The 16,484-nt window shown below is 42.6% G+C and overlaps 1 protein-coding gene across 4 annotated transcripts in view; it reads right to left on the bottom strand.

Annotated features, from left to right (window-relative positions):
- Positions 1-1,000: 1,000 nt before the first annotated feature.
- Positions 1,001-16,484, bottom strand: part of Tm7sf3 (transmembrane 7 superfamily member 3) — a 36,725-nt gene continuing 21,241 nt past the window's right edge. Inside the window, exons 7-12 of one of the 4 annotated variants that reach the window (XM_048367269.1) lie at positions 11,782-11,868; positions 9,084-9,164; positions 8,127-8,279; positions 5,216-5,313; positions 3,812-3,974; positions 1,001-1,307 (exon numbers count right to left, since the gene is read on the bottom strand). In XM_048367269.1, coding sequence (XP_048223226.1) covers positions 1,045-1,307; positions 3,812-3,974; positions 5,216-5,313; positions 8,127-8,279; positions 9,084-9,164; positions 11,782-11,868 — 845 coding nt within the window. In that variant the 3' untranslated portion in view covers positions 1,001-1,044. The remainder of the gene's footprint in view (positions 1,308-3,811; positions 3,975-5,215; positions 5,314-8,126; positions 8,280-9,083; positions 9,165-11,781; positions 11,869-16,484) is intronic. The other 3 variants (XM_048367287.1, XM_048367278.1, XM_048367293.1) reach the window with 3 other exon arrangements.

The raw sequence follows: 16,484 nt of genomic DNA, 5'->3' as shown, positions 1-16,484 counted from the left end.
AATAACTCCCCATCCTCACGTTTACAGATACTCCAGATACAACTATTTAAGAATTTTTTTTTAAAGGGGAGGGGGTTCTGGGAAGGTGGCTTAGTGGAAGAATGCTTGCTTAGCATGCATGAAACCCTGGGTTCAATTCCTCAGCACCACATAAACAGAAAAATCAGGAAGTGGCTATGGCTCAAGTGGTAGAGTGCTAACCTTGAGCTGATGAGCTCAGGGACAGTGCCCAGGCCCAGAGTTCAAGCCCCATGAGTGGCAAAAAGGAAAAAAAAAATTAAAAAAAAAATTCAGGTGTTGGTGGTGCTCATCTATTTGGAGCCAGCCCAGGCAGAAAAGTCCATGAGCCTCTTATCTCCAAATAACCAGCAAAAACAAATGGGAGGTGTAGCTAAAGTGGTAGAATGCCAGCCAGCCTTGAGCAAAAAAGCCAAGCCAGAATGAGAGGTCCTGAGTCCCTGTACCAAAACAACAAATGTGTACACACACACACCTGGGTTTTCAGAAAGATCTCTTTGCAGCATATTCAACATTGAAGACTGAGACTGTTTTTTGTTTTTGTTTTTTACTTTTTAGTATTAGCCATTTAATGGAATGTGTTGATTGTAATTTTGTATGTGAAAAACGGCATTTTTTTGGTCATCTTTCTCATTCTCTCAACTTAAGGACACCCATGACACCCACACCCACACTATAAGGTCACTATGGTTTTTATATGCAGCCTGGTTCCTGCATTGGACTTCGGTGGAGAGAAAACTGGAACATCAATGGGCTGGGGATATGGCCTAGTGGCAAGAGTGCCTGCCTCATATACATGAGGCCCTGGGTTCGATTCCCCAGCACCACATATACAGAAAATGGCCAGAAGTGGCGCTGTGGCTCAAGTGGCAGAGTGCTAGCCTTGAGCAAAAAGAAGCCAGGGACAGTGCTCAGGCCCTGAGTCCAAGCCCCAGGACTGGCAAAAAAAAAAAAAAAAAAAAAAAAAAAAAGAAAACTGGAACATCAAAACTCCAGGTGTGGCGGGCTAAGCAGGGGCTGCACCAGCTACAGGAGCAGGGGGGTCCTCTCTCCAGCTGGCTGGGGCTTTTGGAAGAACTCTCTGATCCTGGTGAATTGGTCCCAGAGTCTGTTTCTCAGTGGCAGGATGTGGTGACTAGGGTCCAGAATGTTTGTTACTCTGCGTTCTCTTTCTTGCTTCCACAGCTTGTAAGGGTGGGGAGGGAAAAATGGCTGCCCTCTTTCTCTTCGAATCTGTAATGTAATTCCACTGACAGCCAGCATACCCCATATTGCCAGGACAACAAAATCTAAAAAATAAAACAAGAGAAGCACCTTGAATTCTAAAACTTAATATATTTCTAAATCTAAAACATTCTAAATCCTTCATGGAATAAATCTATCTCTTCCTTTCTAGTATCAGATTTCCTGGGAAATTGAGTCTAAACTAGTGTGTTTACAAACCAAAAGACGACTAGAGAAGCTACAGGCTGATTTATGAATTAGACACTTTTAGCTAGGCACCAGTGGCTCACACCTATAATCCTAGCTGCTCAGGAGAAACTGAGGATCAAGATTCAAAGCCAGCCTAGACAAGAAAGTCTCTGAAAGTGTAGCTATGGCTCAAAGTGGTAGAACGCTAGCCTTGGGTGAAAGAACTCAGGGACTGTGTCCAGGCCCTGAGTTCAAGCCCCACGAACGGGGAAAAAAAAATCTCAAGAACGTCTCTGAGACTCTGATCTCCAATTAATCAGCAAAAAGCTAGACATGAAGCTGTGGCTCAAATGGCAGCGTGCCAGCCTTGAGTGAAAAAGCTAAGCAAGAGCATGAGGCCCTGAGTTTAAGCCCCAGTACCAACACAAGAAAAACATTAAATTCCCATGATGTACAATTTGCTTTTAATAATGCCTAATAGTCATACTTGTGGTTATTAAACCCAGCTTCAATTCTAAAATATTCTCTGCCACATTGTAACATTTCTGAAATCAACATATTTTACAAACCTTATGAAGGTTTAATGTAATTTTTTTTCTGCAAAAAGTTAATAAAAAGCCAGGCAACAGTGGCTCACACCTGTAATCCTAGCTACTCAGGATGCTGAGATCTGAGGACCAAGGTTCAAGGCTAGCCAAGGCAGGAAAGTACCTGATAGCCTTATCTCTATATAACCAGCAAAATGCTTCAAGCAGGGGCTGGGAATATGGCTCAGTGGTAGAGTGCTTACATTGCACGCACGAAGCATGCATGAAGCCGTGGGTTGAATTCCTCAGTGGTAGAGTGCTAAACTTTAGCAAAAGAAGATGCTGTCAGGCACCAGTGACTCCTGTTTATACCTAACTTCCAATGCTGAGATCTGAGCATGATTTTAAGCCAGCCGGGGCAGGTAAGGTAAGTGAGACTCTTATGTCCAATTAACTAGCAAAAAAACAGAAGTGGAGCTGTGGCTCAGGTGGCAGAGCTAGGTGCTGGTGGCTCACACCTGCAATCTTAGCTACTCAGGAGTCTGAGATCTGAGGATCACAGTTTGAAGCCAGCCCAGGCAGGAAAGTTTGTAAGATTTATCTCCAATTAACCAGCAAAAAAGCTGAAAGTGGAGCTGTAGCTCAAGTGGTAGAGTACTAGCCCTGAGCACAAACCTCAAGGACAGTGGTACCTAGGCCCTGAGTTCAAGACTCAGAACTTGTCTCCCTTTCCCCCCGAAAAAGCTAAGTGATGGAGGAAGGATGATGGAATACTGCTCAAGATGCATTGTACTTGTAACTTGACTTCTGGAATTGAGACCTCTTTGTACAACAATTTAATGAAAACAGTTTTTTAAAAGTAAGAGTATGGCTGGGAATATGGCCTAGTGGTAAAGTGCTCACCTCGTATACATGAAGGCCTGGATTTGATTCCTCAGTACCACATATACAGAAAAAGTCAGAAGTGGAACTGTGGCTCAAGTGGCAGAGTGCTAGCCTTGAGCAAAAAGAAGTCAGGGACAATGCTCAGGCCCTGAGTCCAAGCCCCAGGACTGGAAAAAAAAAAAAAAAAGTATGATACCTAGAGTTCAAGCTCCAGGGCTGATACACACACACACACACATTAACTTTACAAAAATCTAACTGTGCTATGTGCAAACATGGATATATTTTGATCAAATTCTCCCCTCTATTGATAATCTTGTTTATTAAATGGATTTTTTTTCTATTCTCATATATCCATACAAAGTAATTCAATAATATTCCCCAAACCCCGTGTATTCACTGGTTCAAAATAATCTTTTTTGTGCCAGTACCAGACCTGGGTGCTATCTGTTAGCTAGTTTGCTCAAGGGTGGAGCTCTACCACTTGAGCCACAGCTCTACTTCTAGCTTTTAGCTGGTTAACTGTAGATAAGAGTCTCAGGAACTCCCTAGGCTGGATGTACATCTTTTTTTTTTTTTTGCCAGTCCTGGGGCTTGAAATCAAGGCCTTGGCACTGTCTCTGAGCTTCTTTTACTCAAGGCTAGCACTCTGCCAGTTGAGCCACAGCACCATTTCCAGCCTTTTCTGTTTATGTGGTACTGAGGAATCAAACCCAAGGCCTCATGTATGCAAGGCAAGCACTCTACCGCTAAGCTACATTGCCAGCCCAGAAATGTATTATTTGCCTGACTTATGTAACCACAACTGCTCTGTATATCACCTTTACAATAACAATAAAAAGATTTAAAAATAAAAACATTTAAAAAAATGTTAAGCACTAAAAAAAGGGCTGCATTTCCTAACCCTTCCTCCATTCCTGTGTCCCTCCACTGCCCTCCCCCAGTTTGGGGGCTTTTAAGAGTCCTACCATTTGTTTGAAAAGGCACACTTGTGAAAGCCTTATTGAAATTCGCATCCAGGGCTCTCCTGAGGACATTGACGGTGATGGAAGAAAGGCTTGTGAACACATAGCTGCCAATAGCCAGAACCACGGAGTAGGAGCCAATGATTCCACATGTCAGGATGTTCAGCTGTGGAAGAGGGAAAGAGTGAGGCACTCATGATCCTTGGCAGAACATGCCTCTCACAACTGACTCCCATCACAAGGAGTCACTTCTCCCTAGCTCATGAAAAGATGACTACCTCAAAGTATAAACTCATAACCACCCTGGAGTTCCACAGTGGATTTTTTTTTTTTTTGTCGGTCATGGGGCTTGACCTCTGGGCCTGGGTGCTGTCCTTGAGCTCTGAGCTCTTCACCTCAAGGCTAGTGCTCTACAATTCTGACAGCACCACTTCCAGTTTTATTGTAGTTAATTGGAGATAAGAGTCTCAGAGACTTTCCTGCCCAGGCTGGCTTTGAACCGGGTTCCTCAGATCTCAGCCTCCTGAGTAGCTGGGATTACAGGCATGAGCCACCAGCGCCTGGCACATAGTAGATTCTTCTAATGCAATGGATCAAAATAACAGCCACGCACCACAAAACCCTCTTCTAGTACAATGTCAATCTCAGAAGAGTCTATTGCCTGGGCCAGGTGCTGGCGGTTCATACCAGAATCCTAGCTAGCTGGAAAGGCTGAGATCTGAAGACAGAGGTTCGAAGCCAGCCCAAGCCAACAAATCCAAAAAGCTCTTATCTACAACTGACCAGCAAAAAGCTTGAAGGGGAGCTGTATCTCAAGTGGTATAGTGACAGTCTTGGGGAAAAAAAGTTAAGGAACAGCATTCAGGCCCTAAGTTCAAGCCTCAGTACCATTACCAAAAGAAAAAAAAAAATCTCTTGCCTAAGACTAGTACTGGTAGTTCACACCTGAAATCTTAGCTACTCAGGAGACTGACAGCTGATGAGGGAGGTTCAAAACCAGTCCAGGCAGGAAAGGGCCTAAGTCTTTTATCTCCAACTAACTAGGAAAAAGTTAGAAGTATGCTGGGTACAGGTGGTTCATTCCTATAATCTGGAAGTTGAGATCTAAGGATCATGGTTCAAAGCCAACCTGGGCAGGAGTCTATGAAACTCTTATCTCCAAGTAACTGCCAAAAGAACCGGAAGTGAGGCTGTGGCTAGAGCACTAGCTGTAAGCAAAAAAGCTCAGGGACGGTGCCCAATCCCTGAGTTCATGCCCCAGGACCAGGAGAAAAAAAGCCAGAAGGTGTGACATAGTGGTACAGTGCCAGCAATGAGCAAAAGTCCAAGTAAGAGTGCAAGGCCCTGAGAGTTCAAGCCCCACTAAGAAAAGAGAAAAAATCTAATTTTTTAAAATAAAACACTTACTATTCTTAGGCAGCCCATGAAAACTACTGGAATAAGGATGGCTATACAAGAGAAAGTCATCCAAAACACACCATCGTCACGAAAAACCTTTAAGTTTCCTGAAAAAGAAAAATTATGATAGACAAGAGGTTCACCAAGTTAAGTTTCATTTTCTCATTATCTGAACACTTGACACACATTGAAGGTTTAAAGTAATGACCCAGGAATATGCTGGCAAATGGGATTCAACTCTGATGTTCTCCACTCAAGTAACAATACACTCCTACCGGGTATGTGTGACTTGCACCTGTCATCCATCCTAGCTACCCAGGAGGCTAATAGCTGAAGATGATGGTTCAAAGCCAGCCCTGGCAGGAAAGTCCCTGAGACTCTAGTCCAATGAACCACCAAAAAGCCAGAAGTGGAGGTGTGGCTCAAGTGGTAGCCTTGAGCAGAAAGAGATAAATGATAGCATCACTGGGCTGGGAATCTGGCTTAGTGGTAGAGTGCTTGCCTTGCATGCATGAAGCCCTGGGTTGGATTCCTTAGTACGGCATACACAGAAAAAGCCAGAAGTGGAACTGTGGCTCAAGTGGTAGAGCACTAGCCTTGAGCAAAAGAAGCTCAGACAGTGCCCAGGCCCTGAGTTAAACCCCAGAACTGTCAAAAAAAAAATATATATATATATAGCACCCGAGCCCTGAGTTTAAGCTCCAATACTGCCCCCTCCCCCCCAAAAAAATCAGGAGGCTGGGATATGAGGATAATGGCTCAAATCCAGCCTATGCAGGAAAGTCTATGAGAGTCTCCAATTAATTACCAAAAAGAAGAAAAAGCCAGAAGTGAAGCTGTGGCTCAAGTGGTAGAGTGCTAGCCTTGAACTGTTAGGGCTAACCTGAGTGACTAAATGTAAGTTTTAATGTTAAAATAACAGCTTCTAAACCCTGGTGATGACTCCATTCCAGAGGGCTGTACCCCCATCCATGAGACTAGTTTCTTGTAGTTTGACATTTAAAAACATAGGGAGCCCTTGTTCCCCTCTGTACCTAGGTAGCAACCATGGTAACCGACAGTAAAAAATGATCATAGCCATAGACTATAGAAATAACCATAATAGTAGTAGAAATGCCATGGTAACTGTTGGGTTGGTTTACTTATGATTGAGTACTGGATTGTTTTAGCTCGCTCAAGTTTGCTTAGTGGTAATGGGAAAACATGGTAGCGATTGTCAAAATAAAGTAGGTACTAGGTCAGCCTGACCACAGAATTCTGCTTCTGTAAATGGTGGTTTGCTTAACCCATTTGTGACTTGCTCTACCCCCTGCATTAACCCCATGCATCAGTGCTACATGACCACCTGCTCTCAGTTCCTGACACCAAGGCCAGTTCCCGTTATCAGAGCCAAAATAGTTAACTGAAAGGGTAGATAACCAGGGCTGGGGATATAGCCTAGTGGCAAGAGTGCCTGCCTCGGATACACGAGGCCCTAGGTTCGATTCCCCAGCACCACATATGCAGAAAACGGCCAGAAGCGGCGCTGTGGCTCAAGTGGCAGAGTGCTAGCCTTGAGTGGGAAGAAGCCAGGGAAAGTGCTCAGGCCCTGAGTTCAAGCCCCAGGACTGGCCCAAAAAGAGGTAAATAAATAAATAAGTAAGTAAACCCAACACTGCCACCCCAAAATAAAAAGAAAAGGAAAAATCAAGAGAAGAATAGTTAGCATGCAGCCATGTGAAGAATAGGTCTTTTTCCTTTCCAGAAAATAATCTCTTTGCTACCCACATGAGGTAAAAACAGCAGGGATTGAATCAGATATGAGAAGACAGACAAGTATTTTTCAAATTCTGATGCTTTAACAAAACTGAGGGTTTATTTAAAAAAAAACTGTGCAATAATGCGATGCTTGCTCTAATTGTATTTGAACTATGAGACAATGCATTAATATATCTAGTGGGAGTAAGTTAAATTATTTTCATAAACAGCAGTAGTTCTTTAAAAAGTTTAAAGATAATTCTCCCTCCCCTTGAGCCAGTGGCTCATGTCTGTAATCCTAGCTCACTGAGAATCAACAACACCTGCTGCTGGGTCATTTGTGTAGGGGAAGACACAAACTTTGAGAGTAGGTATGCTTGGCAAAGGGCTCCCTGATTCAATAGGTGTGTTTCAGATCTTATCTTTCCAGCTGCAACTGTCCCAGCCATCAGAAACTGGAACACAGCTAGTCTTCCTTGGGGCAGTACAGCCCATGGGAATTGCTGCTACTGGAGTCCTCAGCCAGAATGTCCCTCACCTCATTCCAGCCACTGCCCTGGGTCTGCAGCCTGAACCTACCTGGGCCCAGAGGGAACAAACCTAACAGCAGAACCACAAATACAAAGGTGAAGGTCAAAGGTTGGAGAACATCTAATGTACAACACAGCCTGGCTGGTACACACACACACACACACACACACACACACACACACACACACACACACACTGCTTCAACAAGGACAAACTACTTAGTTTCTCTTTTATAAGCACTTAGATTGGCAGTTTAGTCTACCTCCCCTTTTTGTTGCTTTTGTTTTAATCCTTTTTTTTTTCTTTTGTGCTGGTACTGAGGTTTGTGCTCTCTCTTGGCTTTTTTACTCAAGGCTGGAGTTCTACCTCCACTTCCGTTTTTTTGCTGATTAATTTCTCTTTGATTTGTTTGGTTTCAAATAGTAATCCTCCGGTCTCAGCCTCCTAGTAGCTAGGATTACAGGCATGAGCCACACACAGTGCCTAGTAAGACTGGAGGGATTCTTATTTGCATGAGTCTTCCGAAAGTCATCAAAGTCACCAGAACTCTTCAAAAGATGGAGATATGCAACATCCTTCCAGGATTCAAATCCCTAACATGCCTTCCAAACAATGAATTAACCCCAAAGAACATCAGTTACATATCTCTTACCCAGTGGAGTGAAGAAAGTCATGGATGAGGTGAGGAACCCCAGCACCAGCCCAACACAAAGCATACAGAACATGAGAACTCCAAATCGCCACCATGTAGCCACCAAGAAAACTCCTCCAATGCTTCCAGCTAAAGCTGTCAATATCAGGAGAACTGTACAAAGAAAAATGAATATGTGTGTGTATACATATACACACACACACACTTCCAGTGACAGTCACACAATACCACAGCAGAGTCAACCCAGCCTTCCGGACACGAAGCCAGTGTGCAGCAGTCATCTCTAAGGGGGGCCCTGAACTTGTCTGACAGGTGCAGTTTATCCTACGTAAGACCTGAACTGAACTGATCAAGACAGACTCAGCTTGACAATATGTTCGCCCACGAAAGAAAAGATGATAAGCATTCTATTAAATGATATGGACTTGGAGAAAGGGGTGTTTAAGATAAAGAAATTCTTGCCTTGGGTTCAATTCCTCAGCACCACATATATAGAAAAAGTCGGAAGTGGCGCTGTGGCTTAAGTGGTAGAGTACTAGCCTTGAGCAAAAAGAAGACAGGGACAGTGCTCAGGCCCTGAGTTCAAGCTCCAGGACTGGCAAAGAAATGCAAAACAAAAAGATAAAGAAATTCTTGCCCAAGGCTGGTGGTGCATGCCTCTACTGAGGAAGCTAAGATCTGAGAATCACAATTCAAAGTCAGCCTGGGCTTGCCATATCCAAAAGAATCTTAAGTCCAATGAAGCAGCAAAAAGCTAGAAGTGGAGATGTGGCTCAAGAGGTAGAGTGCCAGCCTTGAATGAAAAGGCACATTAGAGCATGAAGTTCTGAGTTCAAATCCCAGTACTGGCACTTAAATACTTTAGGAAAGGGGAGGCCCACTGTTTCACATTGAATGTGATACCCCACAACCATGGCTACGTTCTCTTTCAACCCACAATTACTTAATTTCACTTACCATCATATTTCATAGATGTCAGTCTTGCAATCAGGATGTAAAAGAAGAATCCCAGGAAGATAAAACCTATAAAGAACAATTCTAGTAGCAAATCACCATCAAACAAATAAAACACAAAAAAAGATGTGATCAGATATACTTCTTAACCATGTAATTAAAATATCTAATTGACAAATAGATGCTTAAGCTTCTAGAACTTATTCAGACTGGCATTTTAAGAAAAAAAATAATTATCTAAGAAGAAAAGAGAAATTGTGAAGTCATTGGAAATAAAGTTAGTATTAAGTACTTAATATATTAAAAACTTTACAGAACACATTTTCATGAATGTAAGTCAATTTCTTTCTTTTGTTGTGGGGTTTTTCTTTTTGTTTTGGTGCAGGTACTGAGGCTTGAACTCAGTGCCTGGTATGTCTCTTTGCTTTTTCTCTCAAGGTTGGCACACTACTACTTGAACCACACTTCCACTTCTAGATTTTCATGGTTACAGGAAGAGTCCCATAGAAATCAGGCACTGGTGACTCTTGCCTATAATCCTAGCTAGTCAAGAAGCTGAGATCTGAGGATCATAGTTCAAAGCCAATCTATGCAGGAAAATCTGAGAGACTCTTATCGCCAATTAACCACCAGAAAACTAAAGTGGAGCTATGGGTCAAGAGAGCACTAGCCTTGTGCAAAAGAAGTTAGCGATAGGGCCTACACCTCAAGTTCAACCCTCATGACTGACAAAAACAAAGAAAAAGAGTCCCATAGACTTTCCTGCAGGGGATGGCTTCTAGCCAAAATCCTCAGATCACTGCCTCCTTAGTAGCTATATTATAAGCATGAGCCACCAATGTCAGGCTGGATATAGGTAAATTTCAGTGATTAAATAGTTACTTTTAAATTTCATATTTATATTTATACTTAAAACAAAAATAGTTCTTTTTCTTTGCAATGCTAAGGATCAAGGAAAAATAGGACTTTTGTCACTTATGTCTAATCTGAAACTATACAGTAAATTTTTATGTATATACTTTTTTGTGGGGTGGGGGCTGGTCCTGGGGCTTGAACTTTGGGCCCAGGAGCTGTCCTTGAGCTTCTTTTGCTCAAGGTGAGTGCTCTACCACTTGAATCACAGTGCCACTTCTAGCTTTTTTGAGTAGTTTGTTGGAGATAAAGAGTTTTATGGGCTTTCCTGCCCAGGCTGGCTTCAAACCTGGATCCTCAGATCTCAGTCTCTTGAGTAGCTAGGATTACAGGCATGAACCACTGGCACCCGGTTTGTACAATTTTTAACTTTTTTTTTTTTAATGCTGGTCCTGGGGCTTGAACTCAGGGCCTGGGTACTGTCCCTGAGTTTTTATGCTAAAAGCCAGAACTCTACTACTTTGAGCCACAGCTCTACTTTCAGCTTTTAACTTTTCAGCGTTTAATTGAAGACAATTCTCAGGGACTTTCTTGCCCCACCTGGCTTTAAACTGTGATCCTCAGATCTCAACCTCCTGAAGAGCTAGGATTACAGGCTGGTGCCCAGGTTAAGGTTTTTTTTTTTTTTTTTGTTTTTTTTTTTTTTTGTTTTTTTTTTTTTTTGTGCCTGTCCTGGGGCTTGAACTCAGGGCCTGGGCACCATCTCTGAGATTCATTTTGCTCAAGGTTAGCACTCTATTCCAGCACCACTTCTGGCTTTTTCTGAGTAGTTTAGTGGAAATAAGAGTCTCTTGAATTTTCTTGCCCAGGCTGGTTTTGAACTGTGATCCTTAGAACTCAGCCTCCTGAGTAGCTAGGATTACAGGCATGAGCCACCAGGCCCCGGGCTGCAAAACTTGACTTTTATTTCTCCTTTTAAGGACTCTGTCTCACCCATTAAAACACCTGAAAGCACAAGCACATAGATCACTTGGTGTCCTATTAGTAAGACAATCCTATTTAAGGAAGATGCAACACTATTTTCTTGAATTCTTCTGTTATGCTATATCCCAATTTCAATATATAGTAATATGAAATACTAAAAAACAATATCGCTGGGTGCCAACTATTGCACACCTGTAATCCTAGCTACTCAGGAGGCTAAGATCTGAGGATCATGGTTCACAGCCAGCCCAGGCAGGAAAGTCCATAAAAATCCTATCTCCAATTAATCACCAGAAAACTGGAAGTGGTGCTGTGGCTCAAGTGGTAGTGTGCTAGCCTTGAGCTGAAAAGCTCAGGGACAACGCTCAGGCCCAGAGTTCAAGCCCCACAACTGACCAAAAAATATTAAATAAAAATAAAAAATAATATCAAAACCAATATAAAAGAAAAAACTGGTAATATCTTTAGGATTCTGCTCAGGTATAGCAATAAATTTTATTAAAGATTTGCTCTACACCTTAAAGAATTAAATAGTCTCCCATAATACTCTATTACTAATTGATCAAGAAAAAGTATTATCTTGAGCACCTATAATTCTAACTACTCAGTGAAGATAAATTCAAGAGACTCTTATCCCCAATTAACCAGCAAAAAGCAGGAAGTGATGTGTCTCAAGTGGTAGAGCACTAGCCTTGGTGGAAAAAGCTACCTGCACCAGAACAAACAAATAAAACCACTACTTCATAGAAAGAACCCAGCCATTAATCTAGTAAGACCTTAGGCAGAAGTGAGCACTCACTACCCCATAAGCCACAAAATAAAAATCCCCGATACACATAACTGTCATTTTCACAAGATGCGATACCTGTTTTCCAGAATCTGTGTCCAAAGAAACAAATGAAGAGACCAAGAAGAGCAGAGAGACTGAAGAACACTCTGGTCGAAACGCTTCCTAAAACAACCACAACTTCACAGTAAGTACAAACGATTTGGTATTGCTATTTAATTAACAAAGTCTCATGAAAAAGCAATGTGTACTGATGATTTATATCAACCATGCAATTATGTTAAAATATGCTTGCAAAGCTAATGAATTAATCTATGTAGGCAATCAATATGAATGGCTACCTTTATTTTTTTAAATTATCTTTAAGTGGTTAGACAAAAAGCTTTCAATTCCAAAGGTCAATTTGTGAGTACAATACATCTTGATCAATATCACCTCTTTCACTGTCCTCCCCCATCTCTCCCAACCCCACCCCTCTCCTCAAGTTACCTGGTTCCATTCTCACATGTGTACACTGACCACTATGATCACTCACTTTCCTCTCTCCATGCATCTGTCCCCCTCCCCTTGGTCCCACCTCAATCTCACAAAACATGTTTGTTTCCTGGCATTCATGTTGTTAAATCATAAGTTAGATGTTCAGAAGAGTTACAACACTGGAATCTTACTATGTGTATCATACTGTAGTCAATTTGTTTGTGAATATATGCATATGGCCATGTGTATACATATGTTTATAGGTTAGATCTAACTTCCATATGAGAGAAAATATCAGCCTCCATTCTCTGAGCCTGATGTACTTAACATAATTTTTTTCATGGTCCATCCATTTCTCTAAAAATGATATATTATTCTTCCTGAGGTAAGTAAAATTCATATACATATATATTTATATATATACATACTGTATGGGTGTGTGTATGTATGTGTGTGTGTGTATACACCACATATTTTCTTGATCCACTCATACTCAATGGCAACTGTTGGCCCAACAGCCTCCTCTCCCACAGCTTAGCATGCTCCTTTCCTAGGCAACACTAGGCCCATCTAGTGAGGGCAGTAGATAAATCAGCCTCCACCCCCTCTTCCTTGAGATGGCATTCCTTTGGGGCAATTATAATCATATATGGCAACAAGATCCCCTTAGAGTGACCTTCAGGCCTGGGCAGTTGCAGGACCCCTTATCTACCATTTGGGCAGCAGCCATAAATCCCAGCCCACCATGATGAAGCCCCTGGTCCACATGTCCACATCAAGGTCCCTTCCTCCGAGACCTCCTAGGTTATATATGTCACCCCAGACAACAGACAACACCTCTTCTCACTTCTCCCTTGTAAGAAGGGGTCTTTCAGGTCCCTTTGCTGGCAATAAACCTTTCCTTTGTTCTTTCATACCTGGATGTCCGCATGGTTTCTGGCAAAGTCTAACAGAAAATTTTATAAAAATGAAAATCAGCCAAGTGCTGGGTAGCTAAGATCTAAGGATCATGGTTCAAAGCCAACCCAAACAGTAAAGTCTCTGAGACACATCTCCAATTAACCAACAGCAGCCAGGCCCTAAATTCAAGCCCCTCTCCAGGACCAGTGCACATGCATGCACGCAGGTGCACACACACATGCATGCACACATGCACGCACGCACACACACACACCCATCAGAAAATACAAATTACTAACAGAGGTATATAACACTACCTACATATTTGGGGGAGGCAGATAAACAGTTTACCAACCGGACGCTGGTGGCTCACACTTGTAATCCTACCTACTCAGAAGGTTGAAATCTGAGAATCATGGTTCAAAGCCAGCCTGGGCAGGAAATTCCACGAGACTTATAGCCAGTTACACACCAGAAAACTAGAAGTGGTGCTGTGGCTCAAGTGGCAGAGCACTAGCCTTGAATTGAAGCGCTCAGGGACAGTGCCCAGGCCCAGAGTTCAAGCCCCATGACCGATCCAAAAAAAAAGAAAGAAATTTATGAAACATATCTAAAGGGGCTGGGATATGGCCTAGTGGCAAGAGTACTTGCCTCCATATACATGAAGCCCTGGGTTCAATTCCCCAGCACCACATATATAGAAAATGGCCAGAAGTGGCACTGTGGCTCAGGTGGAAAAGTGCTAGCCTTGAGCAAAAAGTAAGCCAGGGACAGTGCTCAGGCCCTGAGTCCAAGGCCCAGGACTGGCCAAAAAAAAAGAAACATATCTAAAATTTCATTCGAGCCAACAGTGGAAAGGTACTAAAATGATTTAGAAAAGATGATGGCTGTTAATATTATGCTATTAAATTCTTACCATTTTAATGGAAAACTGTGTTAAGGAACCTGGTGATACTGAGTCCAAACCAACACACACACACACACACACACACGGGTGTGCTCGCGCACACACACACACACACACGGGCGCGTGCACACACATACATGCACACATACACACACACAGAGAAAATAAAAACCTACATATATAGTTATTACTGCATGACTCCTAGAGAAACTTGTACCACAGGGCCAGGAAAGAAACACAAAAAAATTGTAGAAAATCAAGACGATAAGGAAGATTTCATAATAATCAGAATCCAGAGATAATGCAGAAGAGAAAATAGGCAGTCACTCCAGAGAGGGTTTAAAAAAAGACAAAGGAGAGCCAGGTGCTGGTGGCTTACAATTGTAATCCTAGCTACTCAGGAAGCTGAGATCTGAAGACTGAAGTTCAAAGCCAGCTGGAGTAGGAAAGGAGTGAATGAAAGAAGAACACTGGAGATCAAGTTTAAAGTATATTTACCCCTCATAGCGGCACTAGAGGTTATGAAACACGAGGCTCTAAAATAAAACAGCAATGCCGAAACCAGGCACCAGTGACTAACCCTGTCAACCCAGCTACTCAGGAGGCAGAGATCTGATGATCTTGGTTTGAAACTAGCCCAGGCAGGAAAGTCTGTGACATTCTTATCTCCAATTAGCTGGCAAAAAGCCAGAAGTGAAGATGGCTCAGGTGGTAGAGTACCAGCCTTGAGCAAAAAAGAGACAGCTCCCAGGTTCTGAGGGCAAACCCCAGTACCAACACACATAAACAAATTTCTTCAAGACTCAGAAGTAGAATATAGTGTTTTTATGAAATACGGGCACACATCATTACCAAGTAATCAAACTCATCCCCACCAGCATTGGGACAATCCACACCCCATGAGGATACATTCTCCCTTAATGAGAACTTTTGTTTTGGCCAGTCCTGTGTTAGTCTGGGCACTGTCCCTGAGCTTATTTTTGCTCAAGGCTAGTGCTATACCAGTGCCACTTCTGGCTTTTTCTTAATACTCTATTGGAGATGAGTCTCATGGACTTTCCTGCCCAAGCTGGCTTCAAACTGTGATCCTCAGATCTCAGCCTCCTGAGTAGCTAAGGATAACAGGCATAAGCCACAAGCACCTAGCTCTCTTTTTTCTTTTTCTTTTTCTTTTTTTTTTTGCCAGTCCTGCCGCGGCCTGAGCACTATATCTGAGCTTCTTTTTGCTCAAGGCTAGCACTCTACACTTGAGCCACAGCGCCCACTTCTGGCTTTTTCTGTGTATATGGTGCTGAGGAATTGAGCCCAGGGCATCATGCATGCTAGGTGAGCACTCTACCACTAAGCCACATTCCCAGCTCCCAGCACCTGGCTCTTAATTGGATTTTTTTTTTTTTTTTGCCAGTCCTGGGACCTGAACTCAGGGCCTAAGCACTGTCCCTGGCTTCTTTTTGCTCAAGGCTAGCACTCTACCATTTGAGCTACAGCTCCACTTTTGGCTTTTTTTTATATATGTGGTGCTGAGGAATCGAACCCAGGACTTCATGTATATGAGGCAAGAACTCTACCACTAGGCCACATTCCCAGCTCTTAACTGGAACTTAATGATAAGGAAACACTGATGTGACAAACTGAGGACATCCTCAAGAAGTAAACATACAGTTGGGAGAGAACAAGGGAAGGGTGAAATTGTCAAAAAAGAAATGTACCTTTACCTGGCCCATGTAACTGGAACCCCTCTTTATATCACCTTTATAGTAACAATTGAAACTTTCTTCAGTAAATATACTCTATTTCTCATAAAGGCCAAAGTTTTGAAAGAAAAACAGACTGAGGAACTATTTCAGAATAGAGAAGACATGTTAGTTAAATTCAACCTAGGATCCTGAACTGGACTCCAGAGAAGGAAAATGAAAATTTGGGAGGCTTTGTAAAGGATATTAGTGAAACTAGTCAAATTTTATAACATCTATAGTTCAGAAAACAGTACTGTAGTTCATGCCTGTAATCTTAGCCACTCAGGAAGCTGAGATCTGAGGATCATGGTTCAAAGCTAGCCTGGGTAGAAAATTCTGTGAGACTCTTATGTCCAATCAACCAGCAAAAAGCCAGAAGTGAAGGTGTGTATCAAGTAGCAGTGTACCAGCCTTGAGCAAAAAAGCTAAGGGACAGCGAGTGCCCAGGCTTTGACTTCAAACCTCAATACTGGAACAATAAACAAACAGATAATTTGAAGGGAAAAGAACTCTGAAGTCCATAGTATGAGCTACAGGCCCTGTACCTCTGGCCTTCCCTCTCCTCCCATCCTCCTCCACATACTGTTCTCACCTGTGTTTCTTCAAACCAATAGGCAGGGTCCCAGAAATGAGGCTTTGAATGGGTGTTCCCTCTCCTGGCACACAGAGCCCATAACTGCCAATACTCTGCCTCCAAGGCCTTCCCTCACCATGCCAACTCAGGTTGTATTCTCCCTGGCTCACATTATCTCTCTTTCCTA

The sequence above is a fragment of the Perognathus longimembris genome, chromosome 1, assembly GCF_023159225.1.
Source record: "Perognathus longimembris pacificus isolate PPM17 chromosome 1, ASM2315922v1, whole genome shotgun sequence".
Lineage (NCBI taxonomy): Eukaryota > Metazoa > Chordata > Mammalia > Rodentia > Heteromyidae > Perognathus > Perognathus longimembris.
The sequence above is the reverse complement of the archived record's forward strand: the minus strand, read 5'-3'. Positions and strand labels throughout refer to the sequence as shown.